At 48.6% G+C, this 21,873-nt stretch overlaps 1 protein-coding gene across 1 annotated transcript in view; it reads left to right on the plus strand.

Moving 5' to 3' along the window:
• ITGAE (integrin subunit alpha E) overlaps positions 1-21,873 on the plus strand; it is a 73,867-nt gene that overhangs the window by 13,505 nt on the left and 38,489 nt on the right. Inside the window, exons 2-8 of the mRNA XM_023518703.1 lie at positions 7,836-7,956; positions 17,924-18,015; positions 19,187-19,254; positions 19,621-19,738; positions 20,261-20,407; positions 20,811-20,926; positions 21,535-21,686. Coding sequence (XP_023374471.1) covers positions 7,836-7,956; positions 17,924-18,015; positions 19,187-19,254; positions 19,621-19,738; positions 20,261-20,407; positions 20,811-20,926; positions 21,535-21,686 — 814 coding nt within the window. The remainder of the gene's footprint in view (positions 1-7,835; positions 7,957-17,923; positions 18,016-19,186; positions 19,255-19,620; positions 19,739-20,260; positions 20,408-20,810; positions 20,927-21,534; positions 21,687-21,873) is intronic.

Consider the following 21,873-nt stretch of genomic DNA (forward strand, 5'->3'; position numbering starts at 1 on the left):
CACTGAAGCAAGGTGATAGGCCCAAAGTCTTGAACTCAGGACTGTCTGCCAGGATGGTGCTGTTTTCCCTGAGTCTTAGTGGGAAGTATAGTAGGAAAGGGTTACCTACTCTAAGGGCAGCATAGGCCAAGATGAAAAAAATGTCAGGGGCCTCCACAGAGTGTGGTCCAGACAAGTGAGCCACATGTGCAGTCCCCAGACCCTGGCTGGCTGTCAGGGAAAGCTCAGTGATTGCAGGGATACCTCCCACCCTGCGCGCGCGCGCGCGCACACACACACACACACACACACACACACACACACAGATTCTCAGGCCATCAGCTGACCTAATGACCAGCTCAGCTTACAGAAGGGAGCAGTGCCTGGCCTTTCAGGGTCCTTTGTGACCTTGCCCTCTCTCTGTTTCACAAGACAGCGAAGCTTCCAGCTTTTTTTTTTTCTTTCTTTTTTCTTTTTGTTTGAGACAGAGTCACACTTTGTCACCCTTGATAAAGTGCTCTGGCATCGCAGCTCACAGCAACTTCAAACTCTTGGGCTTAAATGATTTTCTTTTCTCAGCCTCCCAGGTAGCTGGGACTACAGGCGCCTGCCACAATGCCTGGCTATTTTTTTTTTTTTAAGAGATGAGGTCTCACTCTGGTTCAGGCTGTCTGGAACTCATGGGCGTAGGCAATCCACTCTCCTTGGCCTCACAGAGTGCTAGGATTATAGGCGTGAGCCGCTGTGCCCAGCCCAAAGCTTCCGGCTTTTATTAAAGGTTTTGGAATCAGGCAGACCTAGGATTGGATTTGCTGATGACCATGAGCAAATCGCTCCATCTCTTGAGCCTCAGCACCGAGCGCGGTGCCTAGAAGGCAGCAGGTGCTCGGGGATCAACTTGTCTCCTCTCCTTTCCCACCCATTCAGGGTTCCTGCACCAAGATCCCTCAGTTGAACAAAGTGAAAACAGATATGGAGGCTCAGCACCTGTAGCACAATGGTCATGGCGCCAGTCACATACACCGAAGGTGGGGGTTCAAACCTGACCCAGGCCAGCTAAACAACAGCTAAACAACTGCAACAACAACAACAAAATAAGTAAAAATAGCTGGGCTCTTGGGGCAGGTGCCTGTAGTCCCAGCTACTTGGGAGGCTGAGGCAAAGTATCACTTAAGCCCAAGAGTTTGAGGTTGCTGTGAGCTGTGAAGCCACAGCACTCTACTGAGGATGACACAGTGAGACTTGTCTCCAAAAAAAAAAAAAAAGAAAGAAAGAAAGAAAGAAAAGAAAACATATGGGGGTTGAGGAGGAATATCTGGCCACTCTGACATTTCCAGAGCACCTCTTTGGGGCCTGGCCCTGTGCTGAGCTGGGCTTTGTGGTTGGGGGTGTCATAGATGACTCAGATCAGATCACAGTTTGGGGGAGACAGACTTAATCACAGATCACTTTGACCCAGACAAGATTTAATCAGAGCCAGAGACACCACAGGATGCTAAGGGGCCTCAGGAGCCAGTGGGTTCCTCTGACAGAGTCTGGATTGGCTCCAGACTCATGGCTGGCCCAGCAAAGGCTGAGCTCTGCAGATGGAGACAGGAGGGTGGTGAGGAGGGCGTGCTGAGTAGAGGGAGCAGCTTGTGCAAAGGCCCAGAGGCAAGAATGTGCAGAGGGCATTCAGGCAGTGGGTCGTAGAGGAGCCCCAGGGCATACCTGGCAGAGGGTGCATCGAGCTGGGTAGGAAGGAGCTATGGATGCCAGGTGGGAAGCCTGGACTTTTTCCTGAAGGCATCAGGCACTTCCCAACTACCCAAGTGCACACTGTACAAGCTCTTCCCCCTGGCCTTCAGAGAAAAATCTAGAGGTAAGGAAGGCCTTTCCTGGGGAGGTGAATGGTGAGGAGGAGGAGGAAGTCTGAGGGTAGAGCACTTCAGGACAGAAAGATCTTGTACAAATGTGCACTTGGGGAGTTGGGAAGCGCCTGATGCCTTCATCAGGTTCCCAGAGGGATCTGTGACCCCCAAGCAAGGAAAAGTGTACATCTGGCTGTGTTTTCTGTGTTTGGGGCTATGGCAAGAAGCACACAAATAACAACTCTGGGAGACTTGGGGTGTGACGATTGTTCTTTCAGGGTTCACGAAAAGGACCCCCAGGGCAATTTTTTCTGGTTTATAGAATAGGAATAGTTGTACTTCATGGGCAGTTTTTGTTTTGTTTTTGATTTTGTAGACACTGAATGATGTTGCCTGACCCTTTTTCCTTTTCCCTTTTCTTTTTCTTTCTTTAAGACAGAATCGCACTATGTCACCTTTGGTAGAGTGCTGTGGTGTCACAGCTCACAGCAATTTCCAACTCTTGGGCTTAAGCGATTCTCTTGCCTCAGCCTCCCAAGTATCTGGGACTACAGGCGCCCGCCACAACGCCCGGCTATTTTTTGGTTGTAGTTGTCATTGTTGTTTGGTGGGCCTGGGCTGGATTCAAACCCACCAGCTCTGGTGTATGTGGCTGGTACCCTAGGCGCTGAGCCACAGGCGCCAAGCCAATACCATCTTATTTTTTAAATGCCTTAGCATTTGCTATTGCCTATATGTTATTTATATTGGTAATTTTTTGTCCTGTGTTTTTTTCTTATTTAATATTCTAGAATTTTATCAGTTTTTAAAATCTTAAAAAAAAAAAACAAGCTTCAGCATTGTGAATTTTCTATTTCATTGATACATATTCATATCTTTATTCCTTCTATAGTTCCTTTCTCTGATTTGCTATTCTTTTAGCTTCTTGAGATGGAAGCTTAGATAACTGACTTTCGGATTAACTACTTCTTCTTTTTTTGTTGTTGTTGTTGCAGTTTGGCTGGGGGGTCAGATTCAAAGCCGCCACCCTCGGTACATGGGACCGGCACCCCACCCACTGAGCCACAGGTGCCACTTTGATTTCCTTCTTTTTTAACATATGCATTTCAGGCTGTACATTTCCTCTAAGCACTTCATTTACTGTATCCCACAAGATTTGATTTGTCATATCCTAATTGTCATTTAGTTCAAAATACTTTAGAATCTTCATTGTGATTTTATCTTTGATCCTGTTTAGAAATGCACTGCTTTGTTTCCAAGAAATTCAGATTTTTCTAGTTTTTGGTTTTTTTTTTTTTTTGGTTATTGATATATTTTTTGGGGGGGTTGATTGTAATTCCACCGTAGTCAGAAAACATATTCTGAGTTTTTTCAATCCATTGATATTTACTGATACTTGCTTTGTGACCCAAGATGTGATCAATTTTGGTAAATATTTCATGTATAGACAAAAATTATTTTGCCATTGCTAAGTCAAGTTTTGTTTGTCAGGTCAAGTAGAGATGAGGTATCCCTCTTAGTCAGATTGGTCTTGAACTCCTGATCTCAAGCAATCTACCTGCCTCAGCCTCCCAGAGTGCTAGGATTATAGGCATGAGCCACTGCATCTGGCCTCCCAGTTGGATTTTACACTGTTATATCTTCCCAGTGGGTGAAAAACGTGTGTGTGTGTGTGTGCTTCTTCCTCTTCCTTATAAAAAAGTTAGGACCAACATGGTGGCTCATGCCTGTAATCCTAGCCCTCTTGGAGGCTGAAGTGGATGGATTGTTTCAGCTCAGGACTTTGAGACAAGCCTGAGCAAGACCAAGACCCTGTTGCTATTAAAAATAGAAAAATTTCCAGGCTGAGCTGGAGGGAGACCCCATTAAAATAGAAAAACTAGCCAGGGATTGTGGTAGGTGCCTATAGTCCCATCTACTCAGGAGGCTGAGGCAAGAGGATGGCTTGAGCCCAAGAGTTGAAGTTTCTATGAGCTATAATGTCATGGTATTCTACCTAGGGTGACAGAGTGAGACTCTGTCTCAAAAAATATATGTATATATATTTATGGATATACAGAGAGACAGTTTCATTTGAGGGAACACTGTGAATTTGGATCTCTATTTCATTCCATACACAAAAATAAAATTCAGATGAACCAAAGATTCTAAAATAAGAAATGAAACAAGGACTTGGTGCCCATTCCACAGTGGTTATGGCACCAGCCACATACACTGAGAGTGGCGAGTCAAATCCGGCCTGGGCCAGCTAAACAAAGACAACTGCAACAAAATAGCTGGGCGTTATGGCAGGTACCTGTAGTCCCAGCTACTTAGGAGGCTAAGGCAAGAGAATCACTTAAGCCCAACAGTTTGAGGTTGCTGTGAGCTGTGACGCCACGGCACTCTACTCAGGATGACATAGTGAGAATCTGTCTCAGAAAAAAGGAAAAGAAAAAAGAAATGAAAAAAGAAGCTGGGTGCTGTAGCTCAGTGGTTAGTTTACTGGCCCTCCACACCAGGGCTGCAGGTTTGAACCTCAGTGGGCCTGATTAACAAAAAACAAAAACAAAAGAAAGGAAACAAGGAAAAAAATATTGAAGGAAATGTGTGAATTAAAAAAATTATCTCTGAATGGGGAAGCGAGACACAAAATTTAAGAGTCATAAACAGTTTGAATAAAAAATGTAGATATAAGAAAACTATCATACGCCATTCAAATCACAAACAGCTCAGCAGGAAACAGTATCTGTAAGACATTGCCAATTTCTCTTGCATAGAGAAAAGCTCTTATAAACAATAAGAGAAAAGGGCTGGGCACAGTGGCTCAAGCCAGTAATCCCAGCACTTTGGGAGACCAAGGTGGGCTGATCCCCTGAGCTCATGAGTTCAAGACCAGCCTGAGCTAGAGCTAGATCTGCGTAAAATAGCTGGACATTGTGGTGGGCACCTGTAGTCCCAGCTACTTGGGAGGTTGAGGCAAGAGAATTGCTTGAGCCCAAGAAGTCTGAGGTTGCTGTGAGCTATGATTGCTTTGGCACTCTACTGGCGCCAAAGTGAGACTCTTGTCTTTAAAAAGAAAAAAAACGAGTAAGGAAATAGTCAATATTTGTTCATAAAAATAGATAATACACATGAATAGGCAGTAAACAAACTTATAGAAAGAGACTTGACCTATTGTAATTAAAAAATAAAAAATAGTTTTGGAAAAAGATGTGATCTCTTAAAGATGAGATCTCTTAAAGATGAAAAGGTCTTGGGGTGGCACCTGTGGCTCAAAGGAGTAGGGTGCCAGCCCCATATACCGGAGGTGGTGGTTTCAAACCCAGCCCTGGCCGGAAAAAAAAAGAAAGAAAGGGTCTTAGAGTCAGGTCAGGGGAACTTGTGGGGAAATAAACCTTCTCCCATCCTGATGTTGGAGTATGGATTGGTACAACCTCTTTGTGGGGCAATCTGTCAATATCAATTTTTCCCAGAAATTTTTAATGGAGAATTTCAAATATGCAGAAAAGCTGAAAAATTGTACAGCGGACAACCACATACCACACTTAGATTTTATAATTGTCAACATTTCTTTTTTTTTTTTTTAGACAGAGTATCACTATCTCACCCTTGGTAGAGTGCCACAGCATCACAGCTCAAGGCAACCTCCAACTCTTGGGCTTAAGGGATTCTCTTGCCTCGGCCTCCCAAGTAGCTGGGACCATAGGCACCCGCCACAAAGCCTGGCTATTTTTTGGTTGCAGCTGTCATTGTTGTTTAGCAGGCACGGTCCAGGCTCCAACCCACCAGCCTCAGTGTATATGGCTGGCACTCTACTCACAGAGCTACAGGGGCTGTCAACAATTTTTGTTTGTTTGTTTGTTTTGCAGTTTGGGGCCAGGGCTGGGTTTGAACCCACCATCTCTGGCAGATGAGGCTGGTGCCCTACTCCCTTGAGCCACAGGTGCCACCCCTTGTCAACATTTTTAAATATTTGCTTTATCACATCTATCCATCCATCGGTTCATCCATCAAGCCATCTTATATTTTGATTTATTTCACAGTAATTTGTAGGTATCAGTATATTTCAACCCTAAACTGTCAGTGCCGCTATGTCACCCCATCATCCTTGTCGGTGCCACTTTGGGACCCCATCACTGCATGAGGAACCAGCTGGAACACAGATTAGAAGCACAATGCTTGCAAGAGGTGGACTTCCCAAAGGTGCAGGGAAGCCCAGAGTAACCTCTGCCGTGACCTTTTATTGAAACATTATAAAATAGGTGTGGGGGGTGCCCATCCAGGGGCTATGTGCTTAATGATCACTACGTGCTCTTTCCTCATGGGCTCGACTCCCACCCTGATGCACCCCATGTGTTCCAGGTTCAACACCTGCTTACTAACCAATGACTGATCTTATCTCATTAAGGCATGAAATTAACTTGAGGGCTTGTCTCCAAGGCTGCTAAACATCTCCTTGCGAGCCGGGAGATTATTCTCGTCCCAGTGCCTCCCTCACAAACTGGTGACCGCTCCCATAAGCATGGTGCTCCATCTCCTATACTAAACATTTCAATATACATATCACCTAGAGTTTAAAATTTTTGTAACATTTACATACAGTGAAATGGACAAGTTATAAGTCAACCATTTGATATGTTCTGACAGATGAACATACTTTTGTAATCCAAACTCCTTTCAAGATATAAGCTATTTCCATCTGGCCAGGCGCAATGGCTCATGCCTATAATCATAGCACTCTGGGAGGTAGAGGCAGGTGGATTGCCTGAGCTCAGGAGTTCAGGACAAGCTTGAGCAAGAGCGATACCCCACCCCATCTCTAAAAATACTGGACAGTGTGGTGGGCACCTGCAGTCCCAGCTACTCAGGAGGCTGAGGCAAGAGGATCACTTGAGCTCAAGAGTTTGAGGTTGGGCTGGGCGCCTGTAGCTCAACTGGCTAAGGCGCCAGCCACATACACCTGAGGTGGTGGGTTCGAGTCCAGCCCGGGCCCGCCAAACAACAATGATGGCTGCAACCAAGGAATGGCCAGGTGTTGTGGTGGGTGCCTCTGGTCCCAGCTGCTTGGGAGGCGGAGGCGGGAGACTCGCTTGAGCCTAGGAGTTGGAGGTTGCTGTGAGCTGTGATGCCATAGCACTCTACCCAGGGGGACAGCTTGGGGCTCTGTCTCAAAAAAAAAAAAAAAAAAAAGAGTTTGAGGTTGCTGTGAGCTATGATGCCACAGCACTCTACCAAGGATGACAAAGTGAGAATCTGTCCCAAGGGGAAAAAAAGGTATTTCCATCACCCCAGAAAGCTCCTTCTATTGCTTTCTTGATTAATTCCCATTCCCCCTCAACCAATTGGTGTTTATTATAGATTAGTTTTGCTGATTTAGAACATCATATAAATAGAATTATACAGTAGACACTGTTTTAAGTAAGGCTTCTTTCAGTCGGCGTAATGATTTTTGAGATTCACCCTGTTGCTGTATCAGTTATCATTTCTTTTTCCTCTGGAGTGGTATTCTGTTGTATGAACATATCAGTAACTTTATCCGTTCTCCCTTTGGTGGACATTGGGTTGTTTCTAGTTGGGAGCTGTTATAAATAAAGGTCCTGTAAAGCATTCTGTGCAGGTATATTTTTAATGGCTTCTCATCAGTCTACTTGAGATACAGGTATTTTTGACGATGTGTATTTTCTTTTGGGTCACTTGCGGGGGCTTGCATAGCTGAAACATATGTAGGCCCTGGTCTACTCTTTGGTTGGAGAAACAGCGGTGACAGGTACAGAAAGTGACAGTAGGAGGGGTGAGGAGGTGGGACAGCCAAGGAAAGCCTTCTGGGAGAGGGGGCTCTGGTGCTGCCACAGCTGGGCTTGGTAGGAGGGTCAGAGGTTCTGGTATGCTTATGTTCAGTCCTGTAAGATCCTTGGGGAGTCTCACTTTTCTCAACTATGAAACGGGGTTAATAGCTCCATAGGATTTGATGGAATAACGGGAGTAAAAGTGCTCTTTCATTAAATGTTCCTCTTTTCCTTATAGGCCTGGCCCCTGCAGTGGCCTTCAATGTGGATGTGGCCTCGCCCTGGGTCACACCCAAGGAAGGGGCACTGTTTGTGCTCAGCTCCCTTCTGCACCAAGATCCCAGGACCAACCAGACCTGGTGAGTGTGGCCCTGGGAATAGGAGGCCTGAGGACTGAGGGGGCTTCCAGGAGCCTGAGCTGGGCCCTGGAGAAGGCCTTGGCGCTCCACCCCCACAGTCTGGGGAGAAACTCCTTTCTCTTTCAGAAGGACACACAGGAGAAAGGGAGGAAGAGTCAGAGGCTGTGAACAACATGCCAGTCTGTGGAGGGCATGGAGCCCTGGTCTCCTCTCATCACTGGGTCTGTCTCCACTCCACACCTAGGGGGAGGGGAGACTTAAAAATTATTTTAAGTAAAGTTTTGTTCCTTACAAAAGTAACACTTGCTCAACATACAAAATTTGAACACAAAAATAATAGAAAAAATTGAAAATATGAAGCACCGAAGAGTAATGGTTAAGACTTAGGCTGTGGGCCAGGGGCATAAAAGCACACTTTCTGGTCAAGTTAATGCTCAATAAACATTGCCTTAAGTTTTACAAATATCATCTGTACCCACCCATTAGACTGGCAGACCACACAGAGCTATTAAGGATGTGGTAAAACATGAGTGTGTGTGTGTGGGGGTTGTGTGTGTAAATTGATACCATCACCTTGGAGAGCAGTTTGCCATATCTGGTAAAGGTGAGGGTGCATGTGGCTTTTGACTCAGCAAATTCCACTCCAGAGAAATTCTCAGGTTCATGTAAAAATGTTTCTTGTAGTATTGCTTGGAATAGCGAAAGCCTGAATGTATTCATCATTAGGAAAATGGGAGAAGTAAGATGTGACTCATATGATACAGTACTAAAAACAGGTCAAATGAATGAAAGTAGAGCAATGGTTATTAACCTGGTTAATCTGGAAATATTGTGAGATGAAAAAGGTAAAGTATTGGGTCGGATGTGGTGGCTCACGCCTGTAATCCTAGTACTCTAGGACACAGAGGCAGGTGGATTGTTTGAGCTCAAGAGATTGAGACCATGGGCAGCACCTGTGGCTCAAAGGAATAGGACGCTGGCCCCATATACTGGAGGTGGTGGGTTCAAACCTGGCCCTAGCCAAAAACTGCAAAAAAAAAAAAAAAAAAAAAAAAAGAGAAAGAGATTTGAGACCAGTTTGATCAAGAACAACCCCATCTCTACTAAATATAGAAAAACTAGCTGGGCATTGTGGTAGGCTCCTGTAGTCAGTCCCAGCTAGTTGGAAGGCGAGGGAGGGGAGGAAATCATTTGAGCCCAGGAGTTTGAGGTTGTGTGAGCTTTGACACCACAGTGCTCTACCCAGGGCTACAGAGTAAGACTCTATCTCAAAAAAAAAAAAAGGTAAATTATTGAATTATATATACAATGATCCTTCACTCAACAAATATTTATGGGACATGTACCACATGCCAGGCCCTGCAGATGTAGCTGTGACAAGGCAAATAGAAGCCCCAAGTCTCAGGGAGCTGACGTGTTGGCCAGGGAGGCAGATGACGTAAATGAGTATAATGACTTTGGGACCCGTGTTGTTTTAAAGCCAGGATCTGCTCACTGTTCACGCATACTGTTGTGTCTCTTGTTTTGGTAATCTAAAGCAGTCATTCCTTCCTGGACCACTTTTTTCCCTGATGGTCATGGGGCTTTTTCTGTGCTTGCCCTGCCACCAAGCCAGCTTTAGCCCTAGCCCCAGTCTGGTTGTGTCCCCAACCCAACCTACTGCTTTGCTTTCGGGTCCGTGGTCAAGGGATTCCTTTTTACCCAGCATACGTGAACAGGTAAGCCCAAGGTCCACACAGGTTTGGGAGCAGAGCTAGGTGGGTGCTCAGGGTCCTGGCTGAGCAGAGCAGAAGCCCTGCTTGGTGGAGGATGGGTGGGCAGAGGTGGCTTCTGAGGCAGCTTCAGAGGCCCTGAGACTTGGGCCATGATTCCTCCAGCCAAGCAGGCTTGGAACCTGTGATACTGTGAAATATATATTTGGTATTTGGAGACCAAGTATCTATTTTACAATATTACATATAAGTATGTAGTTGGTCTTGAAATATATATTTGGTCCTATTTCCTGGAATATAACTCCTAAAATTCTTGGCATCTCCAAAGTAATAAATGTCTTCGTGTATGCTAATAAGTTGATTGGTGGCTACAAGTCCCTTAGGTAGCTTTAGGATGGTGGTTGGTCACTGGGAAGACCCAGGCAGGATTAGAGAGTCCAGACTTTCCATCCCACCCCACCAACCTCTGGGAGGCGAGGCGCAGAATATTAAGTTGATCACCAAGAGCTAATGATTTAATCAATCATACCTATGTAACCAAGCATCAATAAACCCCCCCAAAGGCAGGGTTTGGAGAGCTTCTGGATAGTAGGGCACATAGGGGTTCCTGGAGGGAGGAGCATCTAGAGAGGGTATAAAAACTTCCTCTCGGGTGGCGCCTGTGGCTCAGTGGGTAGGGCCCTGGCCCCATATACTGAGGGTGGCGGGTTCAAACCTAGCCCCGGCCAAACTGCAACAAAAAAATAGCCAGGCATTGTGGTGGGCACCTGTAGTCCCAGCTACTTGGGAGGCTGAGGCAAGACAATGGCCTAAGCCCAGGAGCTTGGAGGTTGCTGTAAGCTGTGTGATCCCACAGCACTCTGCCAAGGGCAACAAAGTGAGACTCTGTCTCTACTAAAAAAAAAAAAAAAAAAAAGCTTCCTCTCCTGACCTTGGCCTTATGCATCTCTTCCTTTGTAATACTCTTCTTCTTCTTCTTCTTTTTTTTTTGTAGAGACAGAGTCTCACTTTTATTGCCCTCTGTAGAGTGCCGTGGCGTCACACAGTTCACAGTAACCTCCAGCTCTTGGGCTTAGGTGATTCTCTTGCCTCAGCCTCCCAAGTAGCTGGGACTACAGGTGCCTGCCATAACACCTGGCTATTTTTTGTTGCAGTTTGGCCGGGGCTGGGCTTGAACCTGCCTCCCTTGGTATATGGGGCCGGTGCTCTACTCACTGAGCCATAGGTGCCACCCTGTAACATTCTTAATAATAAACCAGTAGACATAAATATTGCCCTGAGTTCTGTGGGCTGCTCTAGTAAATTAATCAAACCTGAGGAGGGAGTCGTGGGAATCCTGATGTCCGTATAGCCAGTTGGTCAGAAGCACAAGTCAGAAGCACTGGGCTTGAGATTGGCATCAGAGGGGGAGGGAAGTCTTTTTTTTTTTTAGGACAGATTCTTATTATGTCGCCCTTGGTAGAGTGCTATGGCATGGCAGTTCACAGAAACCTCAAACTCTTGAGCTTAAGCAATTCTCTTGCCTCAGTCTCCCAAGTAGCTGGGATTACAGGCGCCTGCCACAACACCTGCCTATTTTGTTGTTGTTGTTGTTGTCATTGTTTAGCAGGCCTGGGCTGGGCTCAAACCCACCAGCCCTGGTGCATGTGTCTGGTGCTCTAACCACTGAGCTATGGGCGCCAAGCTAGTTGGAGGGAAGTCTTATGGGACTGAGCCCTCAACCTGTGGGGTCTGATGCTACCTCCAGGTACACAGTGTCAGCACTGAATTGAACTAGAGGACACCCAGCTGGTGTTGGGTGCTGAAGGACCCTCTTGCTTGGGGTGTGGGGGAAAACGCCCCCACATATCTGAGGTCACATAAGTATTTTGTATTATGAGACTATAGGAGAAAGTGAGTGTGATTTTTCCTACACATCAGACATCCCTTTTGAACCTTAGTTTCCTCAGCTGTGTGGTGAAAAGTCTAGTAACCATTACATTTATTTAAGTGGTGAGAGCAGGGTTGATTTGTTTATCTACTCAGCAAGTACGTTGTTGGGAGCATCTGCTCAATGCCAGGCCATGTTTGGGGAATAAGATAGTGAAGGAGACATGGTCACTGGGGCTCATGAGGGAAACACACCAGTCAGACAATGACGAGAGTCAGGGCAGCTGTGATAGTGGATGTCCAGGGTGCCGGGGGGCAGGGAGAGGGACATAGAGGCAGGTATGTTCTTCAGCATCTGCACCAGGACCTGGGCGATGAGAGGGAGTTGGTGTGAGAAGGCATGGGAATAGGAGGTCCAAGCAGAGAGAAAGGGCTTGGTTGAAAGCCGGAGGCCAGCCTGAGTAAGGTCAAGGAACTGAGGAATGTCGTGTGGCTAAAGCTGAGCGTGATGAAAACTAAGACGGGGAGGCGGATGGTGCCTTGTCACCAGGCGCTGAGAGTTCAGAGGAGCCAAAAGGGATTGGAGGAGGAAGGGCTGGGGAGTTTTTGGAAGCTGAATTAAAGTCAACATTTATTGTGTTTTGTAAAAGTTTGTTAACTATGCCACACAGAAAAATGCCCCCATCATAACCTGCAGCTCACTGGCTGTTTGCAAAGGGCATTAGCAGCTCACAGAAGCCCCTCTACATCCTCTGCTCCCTTCCAGACATTGCCCTCCAACAGGAACCTCCCTGACTGTCGTCTTTGTAGGGCACATGGCATGTGCTGTTATGGCGGCTCCCCTCATGCCACATCAGAACTTCATCCATGGTGTTGCCAGAGATTTCCACTGTGTGGCCAGTGCTCGTGATGGGCACTTGGGTGGTTTCCTTGGGCTAAGATGAATAGCACTGCTGTATATCTTCTTCTTTTTTTTTTAGAGACAAAGTCTCACTCTATCCCCCTGGCTAGAGTGCTGTGATGTCATCACAGCTCACAGCATCTCAAGCTCTTGGCCTCAAGCAATCCTCCTGCCTCAGCCTGCAAGTAGCTAGGACCATAGGAACCTGCCACAATGCCCAGCTAGTTTTTCTATTTTTAGTGGAGATGAGGTCTTGCTCTTGCTCAGGCTGGTCTCCAACTCCTGAGCTAAAGCAATCCACCTGCCTTGGTCTCCCTGAGTGCCAGGATTAAAGGTGTGAGCCACTGAGCTCACCTTTGTGCACTTTCTTTAGAGGGATGAGTTTACTTCTTCCTCTTGGGCACATGCTGGGAGTGAAATTGCTGAGTTCATGTGGGTTGTGCATTGGTTCAGCCTTCAGATTTCCAAGGTGCTTGCCATGCATGCCTAGGGTTCAGTCTGAATTATTTGTGACGGTCTCCTTCCCAGTCCCCTCTCCCAATACCCCAGTGGAGCCCTCCCCAGCTCAAGGGCCCACACATTTCATTGTCTCCTCCCTCAGAAACCTAAAGGCCGAGGTGCATGAGGGGAGTCTGAAGCCCTGGTTCAGAGGGCCCTGAGCCCACCAATGGGTGTAGGGAGAGCCCAGCAGGGCTCACAAAAATCTCCCTGAACACTTGTTGAAGCAGAGAGGGGGCTCACAGGTTTGAACATGTTGTGAGGAGGATGTGGTGGGAGGCAATTCTGGGTTCCTGCAGTGTGGGTGATGAGCCTGAGACCACGGCCCAGCCCGCTGCACAGGGCAGGAAATGCGCTGACAGGCTGTCCTGGGCCTTAGAGAGAGCTGAGGCCTGAGCTCTTATTTGAGGATGACCTGCCCGTCTCACTCCCTCACATTCATTCCCCCTAAGATATAACAAACCAGGGCTGGCAGCATCATGGGCTTTGGCTGACCCAGGAAGTGGTGGGTGGGATGTAAAGCAGCCCAGGAGACCCCCAGGAGACCTGGAAATAGAATCGGAGAACAGGGATAGGCTAGAGCCCAGGGTGTAAGAGGGCCCCTGCGCTGTCAGCTGATGGCCAATAGTACTCTGTCATAGCTGGTCAGTGCTACCAGTTGTGGGGGCAAAAGGGGTGGGGAGCAGAAGCAGGTCAGACCAGGCCCAGGCACATTAGATGAGTGGCAGTCCTGGGGATCTGCAGTGCTCATCCTGCACAGCAGTACCTGGTGGTTTCTTGGGAACTCATAATCTGGGGGAAGGGGAGACCTAGAGGGGACCAAGTCGCACCTTTCTTTGGGAAGGCTTTTTAAGGAGCTGGCAGGTGACTGTCCTACAGCAGAAGGAGGTGACAGGCAGAGGAAGTGGCTTGGACAGAGGCCTGGGAGGAGGAAGAGCAGAGGCTGTTCCAGGCATGCACCCACCCTACAAGCTATGGCCTGGGGTAGAGCCCAGTTCTGAACCTGCCCTTTGTCGGGGAGAAGGGAATGGAGTGCACGGCCTTAGACTGGGGCTCAGGCTGGGGAGGGGTCTGGGGAGAGAGGCAGGGCTGCTGAGGTGACCTAGTTTGGGGGCTCAGCTGCAGAGCCTGCACCAGGGAGCAGATCTCAGATGCTCCGGCCCTCCACCCCTCAGTCCTGCTCCAGATTAGCCCCCTCAGCTGTTGCCTGGGCCCAATAGTCATTCAACAAATACTCACCGAGCCCCTGCTCCATGCCAGGCATTGTTCCAGGCTCTGGGAACAAGAAAGACAGGCTCCTTAGGGAACTTGCTGCCTGGTTGAGGCGGGGAGGATGATAAGCAGGTAAACAATTAAGATACTATCAGATGGTGACAAGTTCAGAGAAGGAAATAAAACAAGGTGACTCCAAGCAGAGTAAGCAGAATAACTGGGTTGAGGCAGAGCTGGTTAGAGAAAGCCTTTTTGAGGAGGTGACATTGAGCGAGGCACAGGGATGAGAATAAGCCAACTTTGGGGAGAGTGGGAGGTGAGCGTTCCAGGTAGAGGCAACAGTAAGGTGGGAGGCTTGATGCAGGGAAGTGCTGGTGATTGGCTGGCCAAGGAACTGAGGCCACCACTGATGGGAAAGATGTGGTATAAATCATGTGAGCAAATGAAAAACTACATCAACCCCACAGAATAATAGAAGGCTGTACTGTGAGAGTGGGAAAGATGATGGTGGCCAGGGTGGTGGCACAGACAATGCAGAGAAGAGGTCCTCTCTAGATACTATCTGGAGAAAGAACCAATAGGGCTGACCATTGGATCAGATGTAGGGGAATCATGAAAAACAAAGCAAAGAGCGCTCCCCGGGCTTCAGGCTTTCAAACTTAGTGGTTGGTGGTGCCATCTGTTGCTGTGGGGGAGATGGGAAGGAGCAGGCTTGGGAGGACAAGACCTCAGGTTCTGTTTGGACATTCTGAGTTTGAGATGCCCATTAGACAATGACCAGTTAGCTATAGCTTTAGTTTCCTATTGCTGCTACAAGTAGCACAAATTCAGTGGCCTATAACACAAATTTATTATCTTACAGTTCTGGGTGTCAGAGGTCTGAAATAGGCCTGAAGGTGTCAGCAAAGCTGTAGTCCTTCTGGAAACTCTAAGGGAGAAGGGGAGAATCTGTTTCTTTTCCTTTCCTTTTCTTTTTATTTTGAGACAGAGTCTCACTATGTTGCCCTCAGTAGAGTGCTGTGGCGTCACAGCTCACAGCAACCTCAACCTATTTGGGTTTAAGCTATTCTCTTGCCTCAGCCTCCCAACTAGCTGGGACTACAGGTGCCTGCCACAATGCCTGGCTATTTTTTAGTTGTTGTCATTGTTGTTTAGCAGGCTTGGGCTGGTTTGAACCTGCCAGCCCCGTGCATGTGGCCAGCGCCATAACTACTGAGCTACGGTGCCAAGCCAATCTCCCCATTTCAAGATCCGTAATTTAGGCTCGGCGCCTATAGCTCAACCGGCTAAGGCGCCAGCCACGTACACCTAAGGTGGTGGGTTCGAATCCCGCTGGGGCCAGCTAAACAACAATGACAACTGCAACAAAAAAATAGCTGGGCATTGTGGTGGGCGCTTGTAGTCCCAGCTACTTGGGAGGCTGAGGCAAGAGAATTGCTTAAGCCCAAGAGTTAGAGGTAGCTGTGAGCTATAATGCCACAGCACTCTACTGGGGGTGACATAGTGAGACTGTCTCAAAAAAAAAAAAAAAAAAAAAAAAAAGATCCGTAATTTAACCATGTCTAAAAAGTCCTTTTTGCCATAAGAGCTAACATATTAATAGGTTCTGGGGATTAGGATGTAGACCTCTCGGTGGGGGGGGGGGCATTACTCTGCTTATTATAACCGTGCTGTGATGATGTCTTGTGGGTGGTGGTGCTGGGGATGCAGAGGTAAAGGTATGAGCCCAGCAATGACAGTTCGGGTGATTGGAAGGGGTCACTAAGGAGAGTGTGCTTGTAAGGAGTACAGGAGCAAGCCCCACAGGACTCTGGTGGCATTTAAACCTCAGACAGCAAAGGAGTCTGAGCAGGCATCAGGAGAGAACAGGCAAAGTTCAGAAGGAGTTTCAAGGGGGAGATGGTCACCTGTGTTCAGGGCTGCTGAGAAGTTGAGGAAAATTTGGATAGAAGGGAGTCCATTGGAGGCTGGGCGTGGTGGCTCACACCTGTAATCCTAGCACTCTGGGAGGCAGAGGCAGAAGGATCCCTTGACCTCAGGACTTTGAGACCAGCCCAAGCAAGAGCAAGATCCAATCTCTACTAAAAACAGAAAAATTAATTGGGCATGGTGGTGGGCACCTGTGGCCCCAGCTACTTGGGAGGCAGAGACAGGAGGATCACTTGAGCCTAGCAGTTTGAGGTTGCTATAACACTATTGCGCTCTAGCCCTGGGCAACAGAGTGAGATTCTGTGTCAGAGAAAAGATGGCTTGGCACCCATAGCTCATTGCGTAGGGTGCCGGCCACATACACTGAAGCTTGTGGGTTCGAGCCTGGCCTGGGCCTGCTCAACAACAATGACAACTGCAACCAAAAAAGAGCTGGGTGTTGTGGCAGGTGCCTGTCGTCCCAGCTACATAGGAGGCTGAGTCAAGAGAATCGCTTAAGCCCAAGAGTTTGAGGTTGCTGTGAGCTGTGATGCCATAGCACTCTCCCCAGGGCGACATAGTGAGACTTTGTCTCAAAAAAAAAAAAAAAAAAAGAAGAAAGAGAAGGAAAGAAAAGAAAAAAAAGAAAGTGGTCCACTGGATTTGGCACTATGGGGACCACAGCTGACCTTGATGAGAGGGTGGAAGTCAGCCGGGGGTGGATTCAGCTGGGGGGACAGGTGGGTGCACATGCACAGATGTAGACTGTTACTATTCTGTAAAACATGCAGATATGTTAATATGTTTCATCATTTTTAAAAACGTAGAGTGAAGGGAGTTGGGGAAGTGGAAACAAGTGCCTCCTTTCTGCCCTCCATACTGTGCTCTCTAGTCTGTCTCCCAACTCACCACAGCCACATTGTGACCTTTTGAAAGCAGACACTAATCCAGTGCTTCCCCTTTATAAAGTGGTCTGTGGCTTCCTACTGCCTTCAGCATAAAGACCTGGGTCCCCTTCCCCCCGCCCCCACTGCTTGCCCCGGCCCCTGCTAACAATCCCAGCAGCTCAGTCTCTGCCCCTGGGTAGCATGGATAGTGAGAGCGTTTAGGCTGACACTGGACTCTACTGTTTTCCTGCTGTGGGTTGGGGTGAGGGACAAGAAGTTTGCAGTCAGAAACCCCAACCTCCAGTGCTGACTGGCCCATAGGACAGCGGCACCAGTGTGCTCTTCTTCAGAACCACTGTTGCTAATGAAGCCAGTGCTGCCCCCAATGAAACCAAGTCTGTTGCTGGCTTCCTGGTTTCTCCTATCCCTACCCCCATAAGAGAGCAGAATTATTTATTTATTTTTTTTGAGACAGAGTCTGTCGCCCTAAGTAGAGTGCCTGTGGTGTTATGCTCACAATAATCTCAAATTCTTGGGTTTGAGCAATCTCTCACCTCAGCCTCCCGAGTAGCAGGGATTACAGGTACCTTGCACAACAACCTGGCTAGTTTTTCTATTTTTAATAGAAATAGGGTCTCATTCTTGCAGTTAGGCTGGTCTCTAACTTCTAATAAACTCAAGCAATCCACCCAGCTGGGCCTCCCAGATTGTCACCACCAGTATCACTCCCATCTCTGTCAGGGTGGGGGTGAGCTGCAGGCAGAGAGAAGTTGCTTTAACCCTTTCCTGCCTGGAGCAGTGTAAAAGTAGAGGTCAAGCAAATGTCTCTCCTGCCTCCCCAGGTGTGGGCCTTCTGCACAGCGGCCAAACAGAGAGCCTGTGATGCTATTGACCTGGAAGTGGAAGACTGGGGGTGGGCAGGCAGGGAGGAAAAGGGGATTGTCAGCCAGTTCAGCTTCGCTGTCTACCCTTCCACTCAGGCTCCTGGTCACCAGTTCTAGAACCAATAGGACATCAAGGCCTCTGCATCGATGCTCCCTCATCCGGGACGAAATCTTTTGCCAACCTGTAGGTAAGTCAGCCCCAGCTCCAGGGAATGCTCCCCAGGCCCCCCTTTCTAGAAATCCCACTTATCCCAACCCAAATCATTTCAATGGTAGCTCCACTAATGAAGCCCATCCACCCCTAAACTCTAACTCCAAGACTTCCATCCCAGTGGGCAAGCCCATCTCAATCCGACCCTAACCCTCAGCCCTCCACTGATGTGGTGCTGGCAACAGAAATGGCACCTAAAATGTACTGAGCGCTCACTGTGTGTCTGGAACGCTGTGAAGAGCTTTGTTTGCTCTTAACCCTCAGATCCACACCATTTACAGGAGAGGAAGCTACAGTTTAGAGTAGCTAAGTCTTTTGGCTGCCAGTATGACAAAGGTCACACCTCTAGTGTTGATGGCAGATCCCAAACCCTAACCTTCCCAATACAAGTCATCACACCCCAGTGGAGTTCGACTCCACCTATTCCAGTCTCACTGTGACCCTCCTACCATCTGTCAGTGCACTTGGTGTATATTAGGCACGCCATAGATGCTGTTTGAACCTGACTCATTCAATAACCAGACTCTGCCCATCTCACCCTGTCCAATGCAAGGCACACCTGACAACCACATTTACTGACAATCCTTGTCTCCATGAGAGGCCCTGAGTTGAACAGAGTCAATCTCTGCCCAGATGCATGTACAGTGCAGCAGGAACACTGAGAACTGGGGCTCAGAATCAGAAGGCAGAAGAAGGAACTACCACTTCTTCCCCTGGGGTGTGAGGCACAGTCCCCCATGGGGTCTCTGAGACTAGAGGTTCTTTGGTCCATGGAGCCAGCCCTGCAGTACCTTGCACACTCCTGGTGCTGTGACACCCACACCCAATGCTTCTCCTTGCCTGCCCCACCGAGCCAGGAGCCCTTTGAGGAGAAGACCACGTCCCAGGCATTTCAGGCTGGGCTCAGAGCGAATGCCAAGGGGCATTTGTTGGATGTATCAATAAATGAGCCCCAGGGACAAGCTGGTTGCCCAGGGTGTGTCCAGGCCTGTCCTGAAGACCTCCTTGCTCCAGCTTTCTAGAAGCTGCTCTGAGTGACCAATGGTTCCTCATGGGACTCTGACCAAGGTGGCCGTGTGCACTCTGACCTTGGCTGCAGGATTATGTTCCAGTGTCCCTCCCTCCTTACCTGGGTTTAACTGTTTCAGAGCATGTCCCCATCCCAAAGGGGAAGTACCAGGGAGTGACAGTTGTCCGGAACCACCATAGTGTTCTGGTGAGTGTGCATGGGTGGGAGCTTGAGGGTCTCAGGGAGGCTGGGACTGACCCGTAATTGACCTTGGTGTCCATACTAGTTCAGATTGGGATGTTATTACTGGGGCTGAGCCCAGTTGTCTCCCTGGTGCCAATCCCAGAACTGACTGCTAATCTGACCACCTGTGGTATTGATGCCAGGACTGGCCTGGGTATTCCATATGACCTGGCACAGCCACCCAGGTCTGTTTCTGTGAGTTACCTGTTTCTGTGCTCCCTGCCTGGTTGAGCCACTGAGTTCTGGGTAGGGGTGATAGTAGGGGTGTGGATAAGCAATATGGGAGTGATCTAGCTTGCCTGCCTCCTCCATACCTTCCCCTGTCCCCAGGTATGCATTCAAGTACCAGCCCGGCAGCCACACAGCCTCAGCTCAGAACTCACAGGCACTTGTAGCCTACTGGATTCTGACCTCCATCTTCAGGCCGAGGCCAACTTCCTTGACCTTGGTAAGGACTGGTTACTTGCTGGCCTTAGAAAGCTCTAAAGAGGCTCGGCGCCGATAGCTCAACCGGCTAAGGCGCCAGCCACGTACACCTAAGGTGGTGGGTTCGAATCCCCAGCCCGGACCCGCCAAACAACAATGATGGCTGCAACCAAAAAATAGCCGGGCGTTGTGGCGGGCGCCTGTGGTCCCAGCTACTTGGGAGGCGGAGGCAAGAGACTCGCTTGAGCCCAGGAGTTGGAGGTTGCTGTGAGCTGTAATGCCATGGTACTCTACCCAGGGGAAAGCTTGAGGCTCTGTCTCAAAAAAAAAAAAAAAAAAAAAAAGAAAGCTCTAAAGAGATTTACCTGGGTCTCTAAGGAGAGTCACCAGCCCTTGGCAGATGTAGAGAGACACAAAGACCCAGCCAGCAGGGCAGGCCTGAGGCCCCACGTGAAAGGCATTGGGGCACAGCTATGTGTGAGCGTGCCTAAGGTGAACATACAGGCTTTCTGACTCTGAGCTCTTCCATGTGTGTTTTATAAAGAAAGTATCTTGGATGTGGGTGTACATGTGGATGGTGGAACCTGCCACAGGAAGAAAGAAGGCAGCACGGGAGAGCATGAGATCACTGCCCGGCATCGCAGGGCTCTGGAAGAGCCAGAGGAAGAAGAGGAGGAAGAGGATGACACTGGTGAGAAGAGGCAGATCTGGGTTGCTCCCAGAGGCTGTCAGAACCAACTTCTAGGCTGGCAGCCTTCAGGACTGAGGAGTGCCTCAGCCAGAAAGATAGAAGGAGAGCAGTGGCTGGATTCTACGGGCCTTGCCAGTCCCAGCTCTGCCCCTCTATCTCACAGGTGGGGAAACTGAGGCCCAGAGAGTGGGAGTGAGGGAAGCAGCTCACACAGCAAGTCAGAGCCTGAGCAGGTTCAGCTCTCTTTGCTCTGAGACACCAGCTTCACTTTGGGGAGCCTCCACAACTTACCTGAGTTCTCAGGGATTGAGTGGAGGCATGTGCCCTATAGGGTAGGAGATGCTGCTCTCATGCCTGTCCCAAATCCCATGTCCACTCCTGACCTTCTTATTGTCTTGGCCAGGCACTGAGATTGCCATCATCCTGGATGGCTCAGGAAGCATTGATCCCCCAGATTTCCAGAGAGCCAAAGATTTCATCTCCAACATGATGAGGAACTTCTATGAGAAGTGTTTTGAGGTGAGCTTCACATAATTTATCACTTATCTATTACTGTGCAACACATTACCTCAAAACAACTGTTTTATTTGCTCATTATTCTGTGGGTCAGATGTTTGGGCTTAGCTCAGCTGGGGGTTCTTCTGTTGGTCTTGCTTATAGTTATCCTGTAGCTGCAGGCATCCAGTTGCTTGACGGAGGCTGGATGGCTTAAGATGACCTCACTCACTCATCTGGGCCATGTGTCTCTGGCAGGCCAGCCCAACATTTTCATGGCAGCAACATTCTAAGAGAGCAAGACCTAATACATGAAAACACTTTTCAGGTCTCAAATCGCATTACATTTGCTGATGTCCATTGGTCAAAGGAAGTCTCATAGCCAACCCTGCAGTCAATATGGAGGGGCCACACAGGGAATCAAGAGAAGTCTGTGATTCATTGGGGGTCTTTGCCATCTCCTTCTCCATCCCTCCTTCCTTTGAGTTTTCTCTGCCTTAGCATTTTCTGCCCAGGGATAAGGTGGAATGAGTGGATTCATCTACTGCTTCCAGGAGTCATCACACGGGCAGGGGTGACCTTGGCTGTGGTAACTCGCCCACCTCCTCCTCTTCCTGGGCCCCTCCCTCCAGTGCAGCTTTGCCCTGGTGCAGTACGGAGAAGTGATCCAGACTGAGTTTGACCTTCGGGACAGCCAGGATATGACAGCCACCCTCGCCAAAGTCCAGAACATTATTCAAGTGGGGAATCTCACCAGGACTGCCTCAGCTATGCAGCACGTCTTGTGAGTGTGAGGGCAGCACCTGAGTGTCTGATGGGTGCTGACGTTTGCTGGGTGGCCATGCTCAGAGTCTCTGTGGCAGAACTGTGAGAGGAGGGGATCACGGTTCCAGTTTTTCCCTGGCTGAGAGGGAATGTAAGGGGTAACACCCTAGGACTGTCTTCCAATAAATTCTTCTTCAGCCTTCCTC

Source organism: Otolemur garnettii, unplaced genomic scaffold, assembly GCF_000181295.1.
Source record: "Otolemur garnettii isolate 467f Iridium unplaced genomic scaffold, OtoGar3 scaffold00145, whole genome shotgun sequence".
Taxonomy (NCBI): Eukaryota; Metazoa; Chordata; class Mammalia; order Primates; family Galagidae; genus Otolemur; species Otolemur garnettii.